We start from the raw sequence: 18059 nt of genomic DNA, 5'->3' as shown, positions 1-18059 counted from the left end.
GAAACTTGATGCAGACAACATTGTGCGCAGTTTTAGTAGCGCGAAAGTCACAGCAGCACATGTAGCCTACAGAGCACTTGGTCAAAAGCTGTTTCAGAATATTTATTGAGCGATTGAGTTTTTATTTTAGTATTATATATCCATTCAGAGCTCATTATAACAACATTTTTAGAGTTGTGCATGTATAAATCAAAAGAAATTATGATTAAAGATGCCAAACCGTGTCTTGAGTTTCAGCTCCTCTAGTCGTCAAGTTCCTCAGAATCATTTTTGAAGTATTTCTGAGGCAATAAAAAAGAACATGTCCAAAATAACAAGTTGATTATTGTGTTGTATTACTTGGCTTGTTGTCTTGAGAAAAACAAAAGGTAGCTGTCAACCCATCGTCTCAACACTGCGTGGTTGAGTTGTGATCTCCAGATAACTGGGGTGAAACAGTAGGTCTAAACGTGGCCCTTCTCAGCTTCCGTACATCTCAGGCCCCTCTTCTCTTCTCTTGCCCCCTTTCTCAGTACTTTTCATGCCACCCTCTTCTAACCTCTCCTTTCATCTTTTTTAATTTCCTTTTCTCTCCCTTCCTCTGTGTCCGTCTGTCTAACCAGTTTTCTTTTTTCCTCTCTTTATCGTTCCCAGAGAGGAAACAGAATTGAAAACATCCCCCCTTATAATTTTTGTTCACGTTTTGACTCTGTTGCCACACACACGCGCGCACACACACACACACACACACACACACACACACACACCCTTGTACTTATATCTTAGTGAGGACTTTAATTGACGTAACACATTCCCTACCTCTCACCCTAAACTTAACCATCTCAGCTGACTGCCTGACCCTAACCTTTACCCTAAACCTAACCAGAACCTGATTCTAACCTCGACCCTAAAACCAAGTCTTGACCTTCAAACAGCCCTTTAAAGACGTGAGGACCGGCTAAAATGTCCTCACTTTCCAAAAATGTCCTCACTCTGTTGTTAAATATGTATTCTAGCAAGTACAAGAACACACACACACACACACACACACACACCTTCCTTCAGTTTATTATACCCCCAAGCCACACCCGCTCCAGCCTTCCGACGCGCGTTCACGGGGCCAGGGAAGCGCGCGTTTCTTCCAACTTCTTTTTGGGGGGCCGGTAGTTTTTGGAGCGTCGGCTGTGTCGCGTCTGGAGGCTGACCTGTGCGATTTCTTAGCATTAAGCCCACACACGGTCACTGAGGAACTTGAATTTCTTCTCGGTGAGTAAACTTTGTTCTGTGCTGCTGGATCTTTGCAGCCTCCAACACGTTCATCCAAGGTGGCTGTGAAATGTCTTCAATACTAAAATATCCTTGTGCTGAGTGTCTATCAGACCTGCAGCTGTGGAATATTTAAATAATGATGCAAATGACTTCCTCTTCACTTTATTATTGTCAGACGGGTATTGTTGTTGTTGTTGTTTACTTCGACTTGTTTACACTATTTTCATTTGCGGCTGTCTTGGGCCTGATGGGTATTTTTACACACATATCGTAACTGCTTCTGCTGAGTGGCTCCAAGTTTCAGAGGAAAGGGGCGTAGTCAGCCCCCCCGGGTGTGTGTGTGTGTGTGTGTGTGTGTGTGTGCGCGTGCGCGCGTGTGTGTTTGAGTGATGATAAACGGTTGTAACTATAGATACCCGTACGTTAACATAAAACTACATGAGAATAATATTTGCAGAGACTTCCCTGCATGTATTTAAAGCCGTTTTATTATCTGAATCTTTGCGGTTCTTATGTGTCTATGTGGTACATTTCTATCAGATTACATGGAACTGCGTTATCGAGTTGTAGATTACGATAATTGGTCGGAAATCTGCTTAGAAAACACAAAAACTTCCGTACTGAAAACACAAACTTGTGTGACGATGTATTTAATAAGAATGCGCCCTCCTGTGGTTGCAACTATCAGCTGCATGCAGGTTTCTCGAGGATCGAGAGGGACCGGGTTTCTCACACTTGGGAGATGAAAATGTAACTTTGTTATAACTCTTGCATGCATGTAAGGTGACCTTGGTTTTCCTATATGTTTTATTATTATTATTATTATTATTATTGTTGTTGTTGTTGTTTTTGTTGTTGTTATGTGGAGCCTTTGAGTGGCCATAGAGATTTGTTTTTGGGAAGGCAAACTAAATTATTTTGAGCAGAGATATAACTTTTCCCCTCAATTTAGGGATTCATATTTTTGAAGTTATAACACGTGGCCTTAAATATTACTACAATATGCGTGCGTGAGCTAGTCGTATTATAACATATACATATCTGTACATATAAGCATGTAAGATTTAACAATGGTTGCAGTGGGAAGAGGAAGAAATGGGTGGAAAAAGACTAATTCAATCATTATCACACACATCATGTTGCTATTTTTGTGTGACTTGTGCTCCAGATGTATTTGGAAAAACTTAATAATGATGTGAAATCCTGTCACTGTACTGGAAACATTCTCCTCTCTTCTAATTTTCAATGTAAATGAAAACCAGACTAGAATCTTGACTGTCCGGCGGGGCAGCAGTCAGTCAGTGAGGTTGAGGTGATGGTTTAAAAGGAGCAGATAAGGAAGTGATGGAGGGAAAAAAGTAGGAGTGTGGAGGGATGCCAAGAGATGAACAGGTGCCCCCCCCCCCATCACCCGCCCGCTGGGCCCCCCCAACTGTCTGCCATGTGGGAAACATTACTCAGTGCTGTCACAGTAGGAATGTGTCTACACACACACACGCGCGCGCATTCCTGCGTTGGAGGGAAGTCTTTTTAAACACAGCAGTTGTGTGCATGTGTCCATTTTTATAGACTCCTGATTTGAGAGGAATGCACGTGCGCGTATACTCTCTCTCTCACACACACACACACACACACACATACATACACAGGCACACACACACGCATTACAATCAGCTGCAGTGTGATTTCGACATACCTGAAACATTCATTTCCAAGCTTCGACATCACAGTTTTTTTTTTTTAGCTTAGGAACAGAGAAGAAGTTACAGTGAGGCTGATGTCACCAGGCTCGCGACCTTCAGTCTTTGTGTCAGTCTGGAGCACAGCAGCTCACTTCAGGTAGAGGTGAGGACGCAGTCAGCGTCGCCCATGCTGCTGGTAAAGATGTTTCATTTATACTTTATTAAAACAAGACTTGGATTAAGATGGGGGAGATGTTGGAGTGAGACAGATCACAAGTACATAGTCGTCATCTGAAAATGGGTCAGTGCATTTGAGAGGTTTTTTTTTTTAAGGTGATCCAAGTAAAGGAGCCTTCTCTTTCCCAAGCCGTGGAATTGTCAGGTGCGACACACCTTGTGAGTGCAGCTCAGATATAAAACTAAACTGGTGCGCACGTCTGCGTGTTGAATTAGTAAACAAGGTATGATGGGTTCGTAAGATGTTTGTCACAGGTGACAAAGCTCAAAACACAACAATAAAAAGTCAAGTGAGTGTGAATTTGTTCGATGATGCGGTATTTCTAGCTCGGAAGGAGAAGCAGGATTTACAGAAATACTCTGAGTAACTAGTTACACTGCTGCAGCTGTAGTTGTGGTGCAGTTTAATTTCTTGCTTTAAAGTCACTGAGATCAACGGTGTGTGTATAGTGTGAACGTGTGTGTGTGTGTGTGTGTTTAGGTTTTTGTGTCTTCTCTAAACAAAACTATGTTTGGTCACTGGCTTTGCTCCAGGGAAGACATGCCTATTGTGTTTTCTCTAAAAATAAACTTTAGCTCTCGGTATTGTTATTGTGCAAATACACACACACACACACACACACACACACACACAAACCGCAGTCCAATGTGCACAGACACACACGTATGTTGTGACCTGCTGAAGTCACTTTTTGGGTATTTACAAACAGTACACTTCCATTCATTTCCTTGAGTCTTACCCCAACCACCGGTTGTCTGTCTGACTTGAACCACAGATCCAGACATCAGCGTTTTATCAATTAGGGTCACAGCTTTTGTGCTTTGCTGTTCATGGGGCCTGCAACTAACCAGTACCCTGAAGTGTTCCAACTCAAGGTCTAATCCAAACCTAACCCAACCCTGCTCTGACTCTAGCTTGCTGACTTCTCAGTTGATGTTCGGTTTTGAACATCAATAGAAAAAGAGGTAAGAAAAAATGCTGATAAAACCTGACACCACATGCAACTCACTTGTTAATTAAATTGTCTTTCCCCAGGATGGAATAGGAACTTCCAGAGCTTTTATTTTAAATTTAGAGAGGGATGAGTACTTGAACTCATCCTTTAATCTATGTTTTTCAAAGGTGATCTTTTTTTTATATTTGAACAATTCCATAACACATTTTTTCCCCCTTTTTTGTATTTCACTAAATATCAGCGACATTGTCACTTAAAAAGGTCGCATTCATTAAAAAAATGAAGCACTCCAGACCGACTTCTGGTGATTCTAGTCCAGAGTGAAGGTTTGGAAGAGGAAATGTTGCATTTCTCTGCTGTACAACCTCATAAAGAGCCGGAGTACTTCGCTGGAAGATTTCTTTCTCTTCCTCAATTAGTTTTTCCATGGCCAAAAGACAGAACAAGAGAGAGAGAGAGAGAGAGGGGGAGAGAGAGAGAGAGATGTGGGGAGGGAGAGCGGGACAGTGAGAGAGACGGGGGAGTGAGATCCAGAGGCCCAGTTAAGTCTGTGGCTTTGTGTTTTATGAAAAGAGTAAAAAAGGACATTAAAAGTCAGCATTTTCCACCAGGCAAGCCGAAACACACACACACACACACACACACACACACACACACACACACACACACACACACACACACACACACACACACACACACACACACACACACTTGCACCGTGTCCCCCAGCCTCCTATTATAAGGCTGAGTGGAGAGTAGGAATGGTAGCATTTGTCAGTGTGTGTGTGTGTGTGTGTGTGTGTGTGTGTGTGTCAGCGAGGTGGCTGTTATCCTACACAGTCTACCAATCCAGCAAATTTCTGTGATCAAATGATAAATGATAGGAAAATTGAAGGGAATAATATACATAAAGAGCCACGGCGTTATGTTCCTCTTTTGAAAACAACTTTAGTAGAAACATTCCGTGGTCATTTTGAGTGTGTGTGTGTGTGTGTGTGTGTGTAAATCTTCTAAAAACATCAGTTTCACAGAGAAAAATAATAACTTGCAGCTTTGTTGTTCTTTTTTTCTCTTGTTCTTATTGCCTTTCACTCCAGGGTCTAATCTTTCAGTGACTTGAGGATGATGATGTGGGATTATCACTTAATTAGATGATGAAGATTGTAAGCATTTGATGATTGACACCTCACAGCTGTTGCCTGTGTTTTGTGAAATTAGTGTTAAGCTTATCCTTACTAGCACAGCTAAATGAGCGTGTGTGAGTGCGTGTGTGCGTGCGTGTGTGTGTGTGTGTGTGTGTGTGTGTGTGTGCACGCGCGCGCGTGTGTGCAGCCTGATGTGTCAGAGGTGAGTGCCTTCCCTGTCAGTGCTGGGTGAATCAGAGGAAGAGTAATGGAGTAAGTTTTGGCATCATTACACGAGAAAATGTAATCTATTACTTGGAAAAACATCAACATTCAGTCAGTCAAATCCCAGTAGTGATCATCTATCCACAACAAGTCAGCTGTTCTGCCATTTTTATCAGCCGAAAGAGGGAAAGAAGGAATAATAACAGTAAATTAGTATTATTGCAGATTTTGCACAATGCTTCTTCATAAGTTGAGTTATTTATATTGAACTCACACAACCACAGAAGGGCATGTATTTGCAAGTTATAGGTGTATCAAGCATAGATACTCTGAGGCAAATTTGACCCCTTTACAAGTGAAAAATGCTCAGTCAGTTTATGTTGAATGCTTTAAGATTCATTTTTCACAAAAATGGAAATGTCATTTCATCTGTAGTGTTGTGATTTTTGGAAAGATCTGATTATGTTGGGGAAGTGGTTGAATGTTTAAAATTATTTGATTTACGTTCCGCGATTTCGCAATCAGTGTTCACGAACTGCAGAGCTGCGTTGAGGATTGTTTTGAACGGACGGTAACATCCTCACTGTGCTCTTAAGGTCTGAAGTTGGCCGCGTTCGTCGACACCCCAAGAAAAGGAGCCAAATGTTGTATTGAGCTTGAAATTCTTCACCGAAAGTTGCGACGCCTTAAGTGTTGGATAGTGATTTCTTAAAGTCTGTTTGCTGTATCTGCAATAAACAATTATGATATGAATCATGGGCGGCACGGTGGTGCAGTGGTCAGCACTGTCCCCTCACAGCAAGAGGGTTCCAGGTTTGAGTCCCGGCTCCATCACAGGATCTTTCTGTGTGGAGTCTCCATGTTCTCCCTGTTCCTGTGTGGGTTCTCTCTGGTACTCCAGCTTCCTCCCACAGTCCAAAGACATCGAGAGAGGACGAGGCTGATTGATACTCTAAATTTACCGTAGGTGTGACTGTGAGTGTGAATGGTTGTCTGTCTCTATGTGTTGGTCCTGTGATGGACTGGTGACCTGTCCAGGGTGAACCCCACCTCTCACCCGTAGATGCTGGGATAGGATCCACCCCCCACCCCCCCACGACCCTTAACAGGATAAGCGGAAGAAAATGGATGTAAGGATGGAGATGTATGCCGTCAAAATTTACACCAAAAGTCCACCATTAGCATGTATTACACTCCAGACGCGCATTGAACCTCCCATGCACGCACAATTCAGTGAACAAGAGCGCTACTCTTAACTGCAGGCACAAAAGTCAACAAATGTGTGCATGAGTTGCAGCTGTGTGTGCTCTCAGTGTATCATTCTGCTTGCTCGTTGGTCCAGTCCCGCTCACTTGTGTGAAGTGTAAAAAAAAAAGCACAGAAACAATCATTTGTCTATGATTGGCCACTTTTCCATGATCCCCGCCCAGTGACCCCAGTTGCTGGAGCTTCCATAACTAAAACATGGATGTATCGAGCTATGGCGGCATATTTCAAAGTAAAATTGTAAAACTCTTTCTCACCAAACTCCAACTCAGCCACGTTAGCTTGATACATCCATTTTTTAGTAGGGTTCCCCCGGTGACCATCTCAAAATATCCTTGAGCAAGATACTGAGCCCCGAATTGCTTCTGTTGGCCCTGTGACGGACTGGTGACCCGTCCAAGGTAAACCACGCCCCTCACGCAGTGTCAGCTGGGATAGGCTCCAGCCCCCCCACCCTTAACCGATAAGTGGTATAAAAATGGATTGATGTGGTGTAATGACAGTCATAAATTTCCCAAAAAAAACACACTCAAGGAAAGTACAGACACTCCAAAAATGTTTAGAAGCATTACTTTTTCATTTATCGAATCTTTATTTAATCGGGCGGATTCATTGAGCTCTAGATCATTGTCCCAAGAGAGGCCTGACACCAGAAACGTTCATAAACAACAGGAATAACAATTATACACAGAAATAAAAACTACAGCCAAAGATAAAGTAAGAAAACAGTCATAAAAAAACATCCCATTGTAATAATTTAAAACCTCCTAAGGGGAACACAAGACTGTGGTGCATAGTAACAGTTATTAAAGTATTACAGTAAATATACTTTGTTATGGTCCACTACTGTGTATTCAGATTATTTACATGCACAGTTCATAAACGCCCAGACTTTTATGTCTGCTGTCTGCATAGTAAAATAACACCATGGGGTTTTTTTACAGTTCATGTTTGTGTTTAGAAATGAGTGTGTGTGTGTGTGTGTGTGTGTGTGTTTGTGTGTGTGTGTGTGCGTGCATGTGTTTGTGTGTGTGTGTGTGCGTGCATGTGTTGATTTTGTTTTTCTCTCTCTTCCCTCCATTTCCCTCCAATGGCATTCCTTTCCTCCTCTCCCTGTCTCCTCCCTTGCCCCGCCCTCCTTTCCCTCAGACAAACAGAGCAACCAGAGAGGGAGACCCTGTGCGTGTGTGCATGTGTGTGTGTGTTTGTGTGTGTGTGGATCAGATGCAGGTCTCCGCTTGTCCTTCCTAACTCTGTCTGCTCCATCTTTCCCGTCTGTCTTGTGAGCATCACTGTATCCTGAGTCAGATTTAGTGCTGTAGACACTCAGCTAACTTCATGTCTGACCTCCGACCTGTTGCTCTCAGCTCTAAAAATACATCTGAGGCTCATACTTCCACCCAGCGTGATATGTTACACCATTATTTGCTCATAAAAGTACACAACAGAGTCATATACTTTATCTCATCAAGTGTATGTACTGTATGTGTGTAGGCTACGTGTGTAGGATGTAGTCCTGCAGACCAGGATGAAGAGATCCCTTATCTTAATGTACTTCGACTTTCCTGAATGAATGAAAAAAATGAAATAAAGTAAATACAAAACGCTGGCCAACAAATGTTTGCTTCATTTGCATAAATTTGTTCATAAGATTGGGGTGCAAATCTGCTTCTCCAGTCTGATTCTTACAATCTGTCAGAAAATCGCTTACATGGAAGCAGGTTTTTGAGGATCTCGTTATATCTCCTGCGTACGTCCGTTCCCCTCCTTCTCAGACAGGGAGGGCCGATTTTCTCGTAACACCCTACAGCCAAATGTGCTCACACAAACTGCGGCCTGCTTCCTGCTGGCGGGTCGGCGAGTCTGTTTTTACTGTGACTCCATTTTGGCTGGGAGGGCTAATTCCTCTGCTGTCTGGCTCGGTGTGTGTTCACTCACATGTGTTTTTCAAACATATTTGTGTCTCTGCCTGCTCAGCGTCTTTAATGTCCACTGTGTTGGGAGTATAAAATCAAAATCATATGTGAGTGAGCTCTTTTTTTTGTTTTTTTTTTGCAAATACATAGCTTCGCCTGCAGGCTCAGATAAGATGATGTACACAGTGCATGCAGAGAGCACAACATAATCCTGATTATATAATTTCACAATTATCTACTTCAGACATCTGCATACGACCCAGTTTAAAGTCGACAATCCTCTGCCGCCCACCCAAACCTTCTATCACGCACTTGAGACTAAGATTAAGACTAAGTATACATGTTGGTTTCATGAATAAAATCAAATAGGCAAAAAGAACAGACACCAATACAAACACACACACACACACACACACACACACACACACATGCAATGGCAGTGATGATAATAGTCGTATCTGTAAAGAAATTCCGTCAATAGCCTACAATGTAAGGTTCAGAAAAGGACACCCTTGTCCTAATGTCCGTTAGGCATCAATCTGATTATAAAGCTGGTAAAATGCTACAAATACAAGCTACAAGCTGCGACAAAGAGCAAGAACGTGACAGATTCAAAATGCACGGTGGGAAATCTTGTTTGAAGGTTCCTTTTTCCTCTGGCTAGGTTCCAGGTTTGACCTTTGACCCTGCATGCATCTGTCTTGATGTGCTTGCGTCCTCGTTGCACCGCTCCTCAGCATTTGCACCGTTTGCAGACGTTAACAGTTAAATGCTGGTGATTTGTGGAGAGGTCAAGACTAAGGCCTCTGATCGCTGCGGATTAAAGACTCCAGTGTTGTGTATTTTTGCAGTTACAGCTTATGCTCACATGATATGAAGGCATGGATCTAGACAAAACATTTACCTCACGCGGCAGAAGCATTTTCAGTAATTTGAGGGAAGACTCTGAGACTGCAAACACTTAGATTGGCCCTGCCATTTTCACAGTTGTATACAAATGTTGTTTTTAACTTGTTGCAGATGTCGCACATGAACTCTGCTGGAATGATTCTGTGCGATATATTCTTTGCCTCTCGGGGATTTTGGAAAGATTTCAAATAATTTTAAGGGTTTTTTTATTTGTCGTATTTTTATCTGCACTAACTTTAACTCTTTGCTTCAAGAGATTCATCTAATAGGTGTTTTTGTGTGTATGATTAAAGTGGTATATCTATATGTTGCTCCAGACAGACTCCTTTCATGTCGGAGATCTTGATCCACCCCTGATTATCAGCCGGCCAGACAACCAGAATAAACACACAGGAGCCACCACCCTCCTAAATTAAAGTCTGCACATTCACAATCAGCCGGTGAGAGACGCCAACTGAAGCAGATATTTACCTGGCCTGAGCAACGTGCAACAGCTGGCAGAGACGTTAGCCTCAGCGAAGGGCAGCCATGTTGATCATCTTAGCTTTCATCCTCCTCTTCCATGTGGCAGCAGCCATCCTCCTCTTTGTTGCAACTATATACAATGTGAGTATCAGCCAAGAAAGGTTGTACATTTGCAGTACAGGGTGTGTTTGGTAGCTTTACCTGTGTGTGTGTGTGTGTGTGTGTGTGTGTGTGTGTGTGTGTGTGTGTGTGTGTGTGTGTATAGGCATGGTGGGTAGTGTCACCACCTGGACAGAGTATCATCTACACCGACCTGTGGTACTCCTGTAACGCCACCTGTTACCCCGTGGAGAACAGCCATACTTCTGATGCAGGTAACACTCACTCTTTCCAGCCCATGGGTCTCATTTACACACAAAATGGTGCCTGAAACAGTTGTGATTTATAAAAATGAATGTGCACTCCGTTATATTTTTGACACGATGATGATGATGACATGATGAGGTGGAGGTTTGATTTCAGATTCTCTTAATTTTATCATTAATATTCAAAACAACTGTATCTAGATTGAAGTGTGCCATAATTACACCATAAATACCTTGGAATTTGAAATTATATAAAATTAAAATCAACACGTGACCTTAAAGAAATTATGCTCCAAATTCATCATATTCTCCGTGTCATCTGATGCTGTGACATCACCTGTATCATCCCCACTCACACAGACACACAGAGACACACACACACACACAGACACACAGACACACAGACACACACACTGATGACACCATGTTATGGCATGAAGTCGTCAGTCTGACGATTCCTGCAGTGAAATTCGCACGTAATGAGGCGTGGTCGACTTTTCTCGCTCTTCCTCGGGGTCCTTGTGGCTCCACTGATCAAGTGTGTCAATCATTCATCATTTGTGACCTGCTTTATATTGACCAATTATGGTTAAATGTGGGCGTGTCGAGGCAGATTTCACGCGTGCACAATTCTAGGCAGGGTGTTATTTATAAAGGGAAACTACTTGTGTGTGTGTGTCTGTGTGTATTTGTGTTTGTAACAACTCCTGTCCTCTCTCTCCACAGCCTATCTGCAGGCGGTCCAGGCTTGTATGATCCTGGCCACCATTTTATGTTGTGTCAGCTTCTTTGTCTTCATCCTCCAACTCTTCAGGCTCAAACAAGGAGAGAGATTCATTTTTACTGCTATTATCCAGCTACTGGCCTGTGAGTGAAACACATGTATACCTTTACAAAAAATATATACTGGAGTTGTTATTTTAATTTTTAGTGCAGCTTTGATCATCAGTTTAGACATGAAGCGTAACCATCTAGTTATTTCCATGTACACCCTCTTGGTACATGCACGTGAAATCTTTAAAACACACACGTAACCCCAGCATCGTCTCACACACTAACGAATCACCTTGTCTAATTCTCGTCCTCCCATCAGGTCTGTGTGTAATGATTGCAGCGTCCATCTACACGGCTCAGAAAAACTCCTTCCACGTCACCAGTCTCCAAGAAGGTTCTTATGGAGCCTCCTATATTCTGGCCTGGATCAGCTTCCCCATGACTCTCATCAGCGGTCTCATGTATTTGGTGCTCAGGAAACGTAAATAGACGGTTTTCACGCACAGGCAGGCAAAATAGGAAGACTTGGACATGTATCTATCCAGACGTAACTGTTTCCTCTGTAATACTGCACATATTCTTTTTCAAACCCTTAGATTTGAAATTACTGTCAATTTACTGAACCACTAATCCACTGTTCAAGCAGTACATAAGTCCAGCGTACACACTCATTCACTACAGATAGCCACACACCACTGTCTCCTAATGGTACAGTGTACCCTTTGAATACTGCAAAGATGCCCCCCTCCCAGCACTCCCAGCATAGTGGATGGATCCACTATGCAAAGGTCAGCTGCGTCTCTACTTTCAAGCATGACGGCCGAAAAAAATATCAATCCGGAAACATTTATGAAGTCGAATCTGCCATTAACTTACTGCAGTGGCAGAACTTTGGTTGATTCAATGTTCTATTCCTCGTTTTAAAGACGGAATGTGACTTTTGTTAGCATTGACCCAGAGGATCCCCCTGCAGCACCTCAGACCCCTCCCCCTTTTGTGAGCTTGAGTGCAAATAAAAATGATATCATAGCATCAAAATCTGCCTTTAGGCACATTAGGAGGCAATGAAACAGCAACTCATGTTAGATCAACACGGCCTGCATTAAAAGGCGTTGTTTTTTGGTAAGGCTGGAGCGCTAATATCCCGCTAACCTCTGCTAGCTTAATGTTCCAGCACGCTCCAATGTGTCACCGGCTTTGTCAATGAATCAAAGCCGTGTACTTGGATGTCTAAATGATTATCTGTTATGGAAAATGATAAAGGTTGATCGAGACCAAAGTACTACAATTTCCCGTTGAGGTTAGCAGACTAGCCTGCTTCTTTTCTGGTCCTTAATAATTATGATAATAACAATAATTCCGTATGATCTTTCAAGTTTCTGTGTCTGTTCACAGCATTCTTGAAGACCAGTGCGTGCAGTGAAGCACATGCTAGACTAAATGAATAATTCTAAAATGTTGCTAACGCTAATGTAGCATGCAATAATTTGGGCCTTGGAGATGTAATTTGAGTGAATCCTCAGCTGTTTGATTGCTTCATTTTGTTCAGATACAGATTTCGCTGAGCTGCTAAGATGAATTATAGTTAAACCCCACGACCGCTCAAGCTCAAACACCGTTGGCTGGACGACAGAAGCCAGAGGGATGAGGTCTGCAGCTGGAACCTGCACAGGTGCCTTCACTGGTTCATTTGCATCAAGTTGAGGTCAAACTAACTCTACGCAAATGTACATGAATCACCCTGCCTCCTTTTGTCTCCATTTATCGGAGGCTGTCTGATATATCTGGTTTCAAAGTGTAGAACTTGTGGAAGATGAGTGAGATTTTTCTTACCGGGGACTTTCCATGGGTCCGTAATTCTTCTTCCTCTTTTTTTTTTTTTATTTGTAGGAGTTATAGAAAACAGATTTTGTTTTGTACATATTTGCTGTGTCTGTTTAGTTCAGGTAATTGCCCAAAACTTAGAAACAAGAAGAAAAAAAAAGAGGAAACATTAGGATGTAGGAGATGTAGTGAAGACGTAGATGGGATGTGATATGTAGGAATTTAACTGGCTGTTTGTATTTGTACGTTACTGACTTGTGTTTTCATGATGAACAGTAAACCAATGATGTGATATTTGGGATTTAAAAATGACAATATAGAAACACGCAAGCTTGAAATATTATTCCTTTTCATTCATCACTCTTAATTTTTTGGTCACAGCTTCAATGAAAAAGAGACAAAAGCTATTTATTTGAAGCAACTGTGTATGATTATTTGACATACAGTATTTTCCCCATCTCCTCGGGCTCCTGTTTATTCGTTCCGCGCATGTGCTCTCGCATTAAATTCCAACGCATATTTAAATCTCTCCTCCAGGATTATTTCTGACTGCGATATCGACGTGATTTCGCTCTCAAAAGGCTGTTTTTCAATTTTCTTGCTGGTGGTGCGGGGGCCGAAACATTTAAAATAAACTCGCTGGGTATTGGGCACTTCTAGGAAACAGATATATCATGAAGTAAAGTTCCTGTTTAGTCAGGAATATTAATGTCGGGCAAAATTAGAGGTAACATACAAGCCCGCTGACAATGAAGTTTCAGGGAGAGGAAGTTGAAGTAAAGATTCTGCTCTGCTGTCCCAAGATGCTTGAAAATTATCGAAATAACAAATTGGAGAATTGTGATGTTTGGTGTTTTTGTTATGTCTGTACTGTACAATGGGCAGAAAAGGAGTTTTTATGTATTGTATGTCATATTCTCCTACCTTTAATACTTCAAAATGGGTCAAAATTTGGTATAAAACAAATGTTGTTGTTTTTGTTTTGTTTTTGTGCAGAAAACCACAGCAGCAGATACTCTTAGATGACATCAGTGGTTTACCATTGGAACAATTTGGCTTATTGTTATAATTTAAGGATTTCTGTTATAAATGCAGGGTAGCGTAGTCATTATAGGCCTTTATAAAATAATAGAACTGTAAAAATGTCCGTCAGGTCATGTAAGAACATCAAAAAGGTGAAATTGGGGTGATGGGGATATTTTTCCAAACTCTCTCTGCAGTTTAGATTTTTGTAACCCTCATTAACTGCACACGTGACTCACTTCACTTTATAACAAAGACGTGGAAATAATCAATGTTATAACTTAAGAGTTTCTTTATCTACATAGGATTCATCCGGACTGCTTTTATTTTTCTATTTTGACAAAAGCTGTGAGGACACCGAGATGGGATTTTTGCTTTTATGTTCTAGACCAAATAAATTATACATCCTTGTCCCCCCCCCGTGTGTATCAGTGTCACTCGCAGCTTCTTTGCCAGAGATGTCTGCTACTGCCACCATGTGGACTGTTAGAAAACTACACCTCACAGTTGTGGTCAGGCTGCAGAAAAGAGGCACCTTCTTTCATCTCTTTGGATCCTGAAAGCTGCAACGGAGAAGAAACAAAGAACTTCATGCAGACGGATTTTTTTTGTTGCCCCTTAAATATACACTAAAATCTATTTTATAGGTTTTTGCCGAATCTGTCATTACGGGATCTGTCAGCCGCTAACTCTGCACTGTGACCATGCCTATATTTACTAATTGCTGTACTTGTAACAAAAATATCAATTGGTTTTATCTATCAATGCTACCCTGTAGGTGACCTTTGACCCTGTCTTTGATGTCTGCCCTGAAGCTATTTTTGTCATGTGACTGACTGATGTTTTGTAAGGTTTGATGTGTTATTAGGAATATAAAGTGATGTAAACAAAATTACATTAAAATTAAAAATGTCTGTCACCATAGATGGTTTGTTTTATATTTTTCTATCAATTGTATATATTTATAGGTTAAATGGTTATTTAGCAACACAGAATGGGCAAGGATCATTATTTTTAAATCAATATTTTCTACAATTATTGATCTATAATTGTAACTGCACACTTTTATACTGTAAAATTCTTCATTTATTGATTTAACCATTTAACATTTATATAATGTACAAGGGAGATGGATAAAAGCAGCTTCGAACAATTCCAAATAAGGCAAAAATTACAGCCATAACAATTACAGCAAAAACAAAAGGTAGTGGCAATGAGATATGTGGCATGTACTGTATGTATGATATATGTTCTGCATGGATGGATTTAAAAAATTTTTTTTAGGGTGATCTGAATGAAGGGCGGCACAGTGGTGCAGTGGTCAGCACTGTGGCCTCACAGCAAGAAGGTTCTGGGTTCCAGTCCCAGCTCCAGCACAGGATCTTTCTGTGTGAGTCTCCATGTTCTCCCTGTTCCTGTGAGGGTTCTCTCTGGTACTCCAGCTTCCTCCCACAGTCCAAAGACATCAAGAGGGGACGAGCCTGATTGATACTCTAAATTGACCATAGGTGTGACTGTGAGTGTGAATGGTTGTCTGTCTCTATGTGTTGGTCCTGCGATGGACTGGTGACCTGTCCAGGGTGAACCCCGCCTCTCACCTGAAGGCTGCTGGGATAGGCTCCAGCCCCCCCCCCCCCCCCCCCCCACAACCCTTAACAGGTAGAAAATAGATGGATGAATGAATCTGAATGAATAGGAACCATTCCTCATAGAACTTATTTGTAGGACACGTTCATGTAGATTGGTTGATTCAGGAGTCTTTTGCTAATTGTCTGTTTATGTGAACAAAGGGATGATGTGAAAAAAAAAATCACATTTCAAAACGACAAAAAGTGACAGAAACTAGAGGCACTGAGCTGGAGCTGTCAAGTCTAAATTGAGAAAGCAAAGATAGTTTTATTAAAATTGTAGAAAGTAGAAAGAGAGGATTGCTGTAACTGCTTAAGAATGGAAGATTGATGAGATGCTAATTTAAGGGACTGATAGGAGGAAAATGATTCAAGGGGGGATGTCTGTGTGTGTGGAGTGTGTGTGTGTGTGTGTGTTAAATTTTAAATATATTGATTCCATCATTAAATATGGGCCAGTCAGATTTTTGTCATGACATACAGACCAAACAATACTCAGAATTATGCAAGAGTAGAAATCAGCTTGTGGATTCCTGCACATATTGATGTGTATAGACATGAACTTGTAGGAAAAAAAGTGATGAAGTACAGAGAAGTAGAGGTAAGTATGACTTTTAAATATAGGAAAGTAGAAAATTATTAATTAACAAAGAAAATCATGAACAGAAATGGAAATGAAATGCCAGACACTGTGAGACTGAGGAAATAAGAGGCAAGACAGGAAATAAGGAGACACAAGAGAGAGAAATAAAAAAGAAAATAAGGTATAAAAAAAACATGCCATGAGTAAATATGAACACCAGGGAGGATTTATTTATTGATCCGATTTTTAGATATCAAAAAGAAAGCTTGACAGACGACCCCGGTCTATTGTCAGCGTATTAGAATTCATCATGTGATGGTCATGTCTTAAAAGGTGTTTTTTGGTTTTTTATGTTACCTCATTTACCAGAGTCACGTCCCAACACCATGACATTAGTTCTCGGTAACCAATCACAAGAAACAGGAGTACACAAACAATGCAGCAGGTAAAGAAAACATTATATTAAAGAATGTCACAATCTTGAAATAAATCATTTTGACTAGCTATGATTTTTCTTTACAACATATTTTTCAATTAGAATGAATGAATGAAATTTTGATTACTGTGTCATTGCATACAACCGTATCCACAGCCCACATGAATTCCAAGAGCCCGAGTACAAAATATATCATGCCATGTTTTACTGGAAAAGTCCAAGTCTAATCATCACAATTTGTACAGTCCAACAGAAAATGGGACTCTTTCCACTTCACCCTAATCACATTTAACACACAATCTATTTTCCTCCCGAATATTTTTGAATCGACCAGTACCGAGATAAACGAGATGTTGCATATAATTCGGGGCCAAAATTCCGTTTGGTTTGGTTATATATATATATGTGTGTGTGTGTGTGTGTGTGTGTGTGTGTGTGACGGGTCACAGCTATCTTTATGGGGTCATTTATTTTGCACAGCTCTCTCCTGCAACACAGCATACAGGCACAGCGACAGCGTGTGAAATTATCATCAGTCTCAGGATAATCACAGTGGAGTCCTCTTTTTTCTGTGCCCATTCTCAATTTTCTCAATAAACAATAAAATAAAATACACAAATATGTTCACATGAAATAGAAACAAAAATTACATTCAAGTGTGATCGTATAGTGCATATTGTTGTTCCTCAAACATAAGCAAAAACCCTCACACATAATCCATTATGTGACATAAAGATGATTTTAGAAATTTTAGAACATATTAAACATTTACTACAAGTATAAAAACATATCTTACACAGTATATGATTTAGAGGTAGACAAATGAATGCCAGTCATTTAGTAAAACTAATAAAATGGCTGCTCATACAGACAAATTAAACAATTAACATAATACTATGTAAACATATGACCTGCAACACAGCATACAGGCACAGCGACAGCGTGTGAAATTATCATCCAACTCAAAATAATCTGAACAACACATGAAACGAAGGTAAACATTTAAGCTAGTTTAGCATCATTACAAGTTTCCAAAACGTAGTTTCATGGACTAACAACTCACAGTAAGTGCTCAAAACAGTTAGTACAAATCACAACAATAACATTATAGAGCAAAATATAAAGTATGAACATCTAAATCCTTCAGAAAGTCTTAATTAGTGTTAATTATCCCAGACAATGCCTGAGGACGTTTTACCACAGTGGAGTCCTCTTTTCTACTGTGCAGTTCCCACGCCAACCACTAAACCACTAGACGGCGGTGTTGCGCCTTTTTTGCCATAATTTACCAAGCACAAATCTACTCCGTTACACACACACACACACACACACACACACACACACACACACACACACACACACACACACACACATGTATATATATATATATATATATAT

At 40.9% G+C, this 18059-nt stretch overlaps 1 protein-coding gene across 2 annotated transcripts; it reads left to right on the top strand.

Annotated features, from left to right (window-relative positions):
• The first annotated feature begins 1089 nt into the window (after positions 1-1089).
• On the top strand, positions 1090-14929 carry emp2 (epithelial membrane protein 2). 2 transcript variants are annotated; one of them, XM_086185691.1, is made up of 5 exons: positions 1090-1245; positions 9885-10169; positions 10294-10402; positions 11120-11260; positions 11487-14929. In XM_086185691.1, exons 2-5 carry the CDS (start codon positions 10092-10094, stop codon positions 11654-11656), a joined length of 498 nt encoding a protein of 165 aa, XP_086041817.1. In that variant the 5' UTR covers positions 1090-1245; positions 9885-10091; the 3' UTR covers positions 11657-14929. The 2 variants fall into 2 exon arrangements, with proteins under 2 accessions (XP_086041817.1, XP_086041816.1); XM_086185690.1 differs by having other exon boundaries at positions 9881-10169.
• The last annotated feature ends 3130 nt before the right edge of the window (positions 14930-18059 follow it).

Source organism: Aulostomus chinensis, chromosome 18, assembly GCF_037954235.1.
Source record: "Aulostomus chinensis isolate RoL2024-O1b breed Wild chromosome 18, RoL_Achi_v1.0, whole genome shotgun sequence".
Classification (NCBI taxonomy): Eukaryota; Metazoa; Chordata; class Actinopteri; order Syngnathiformes; family Aulostomidae; genus Aulostomus; species Aulostomus chinensis.
The sequence above is the reverse complement of the archived record's forward strand: the minus strand, read 5'-3'. Positions and strand labels throughout refer to the sequence as shown.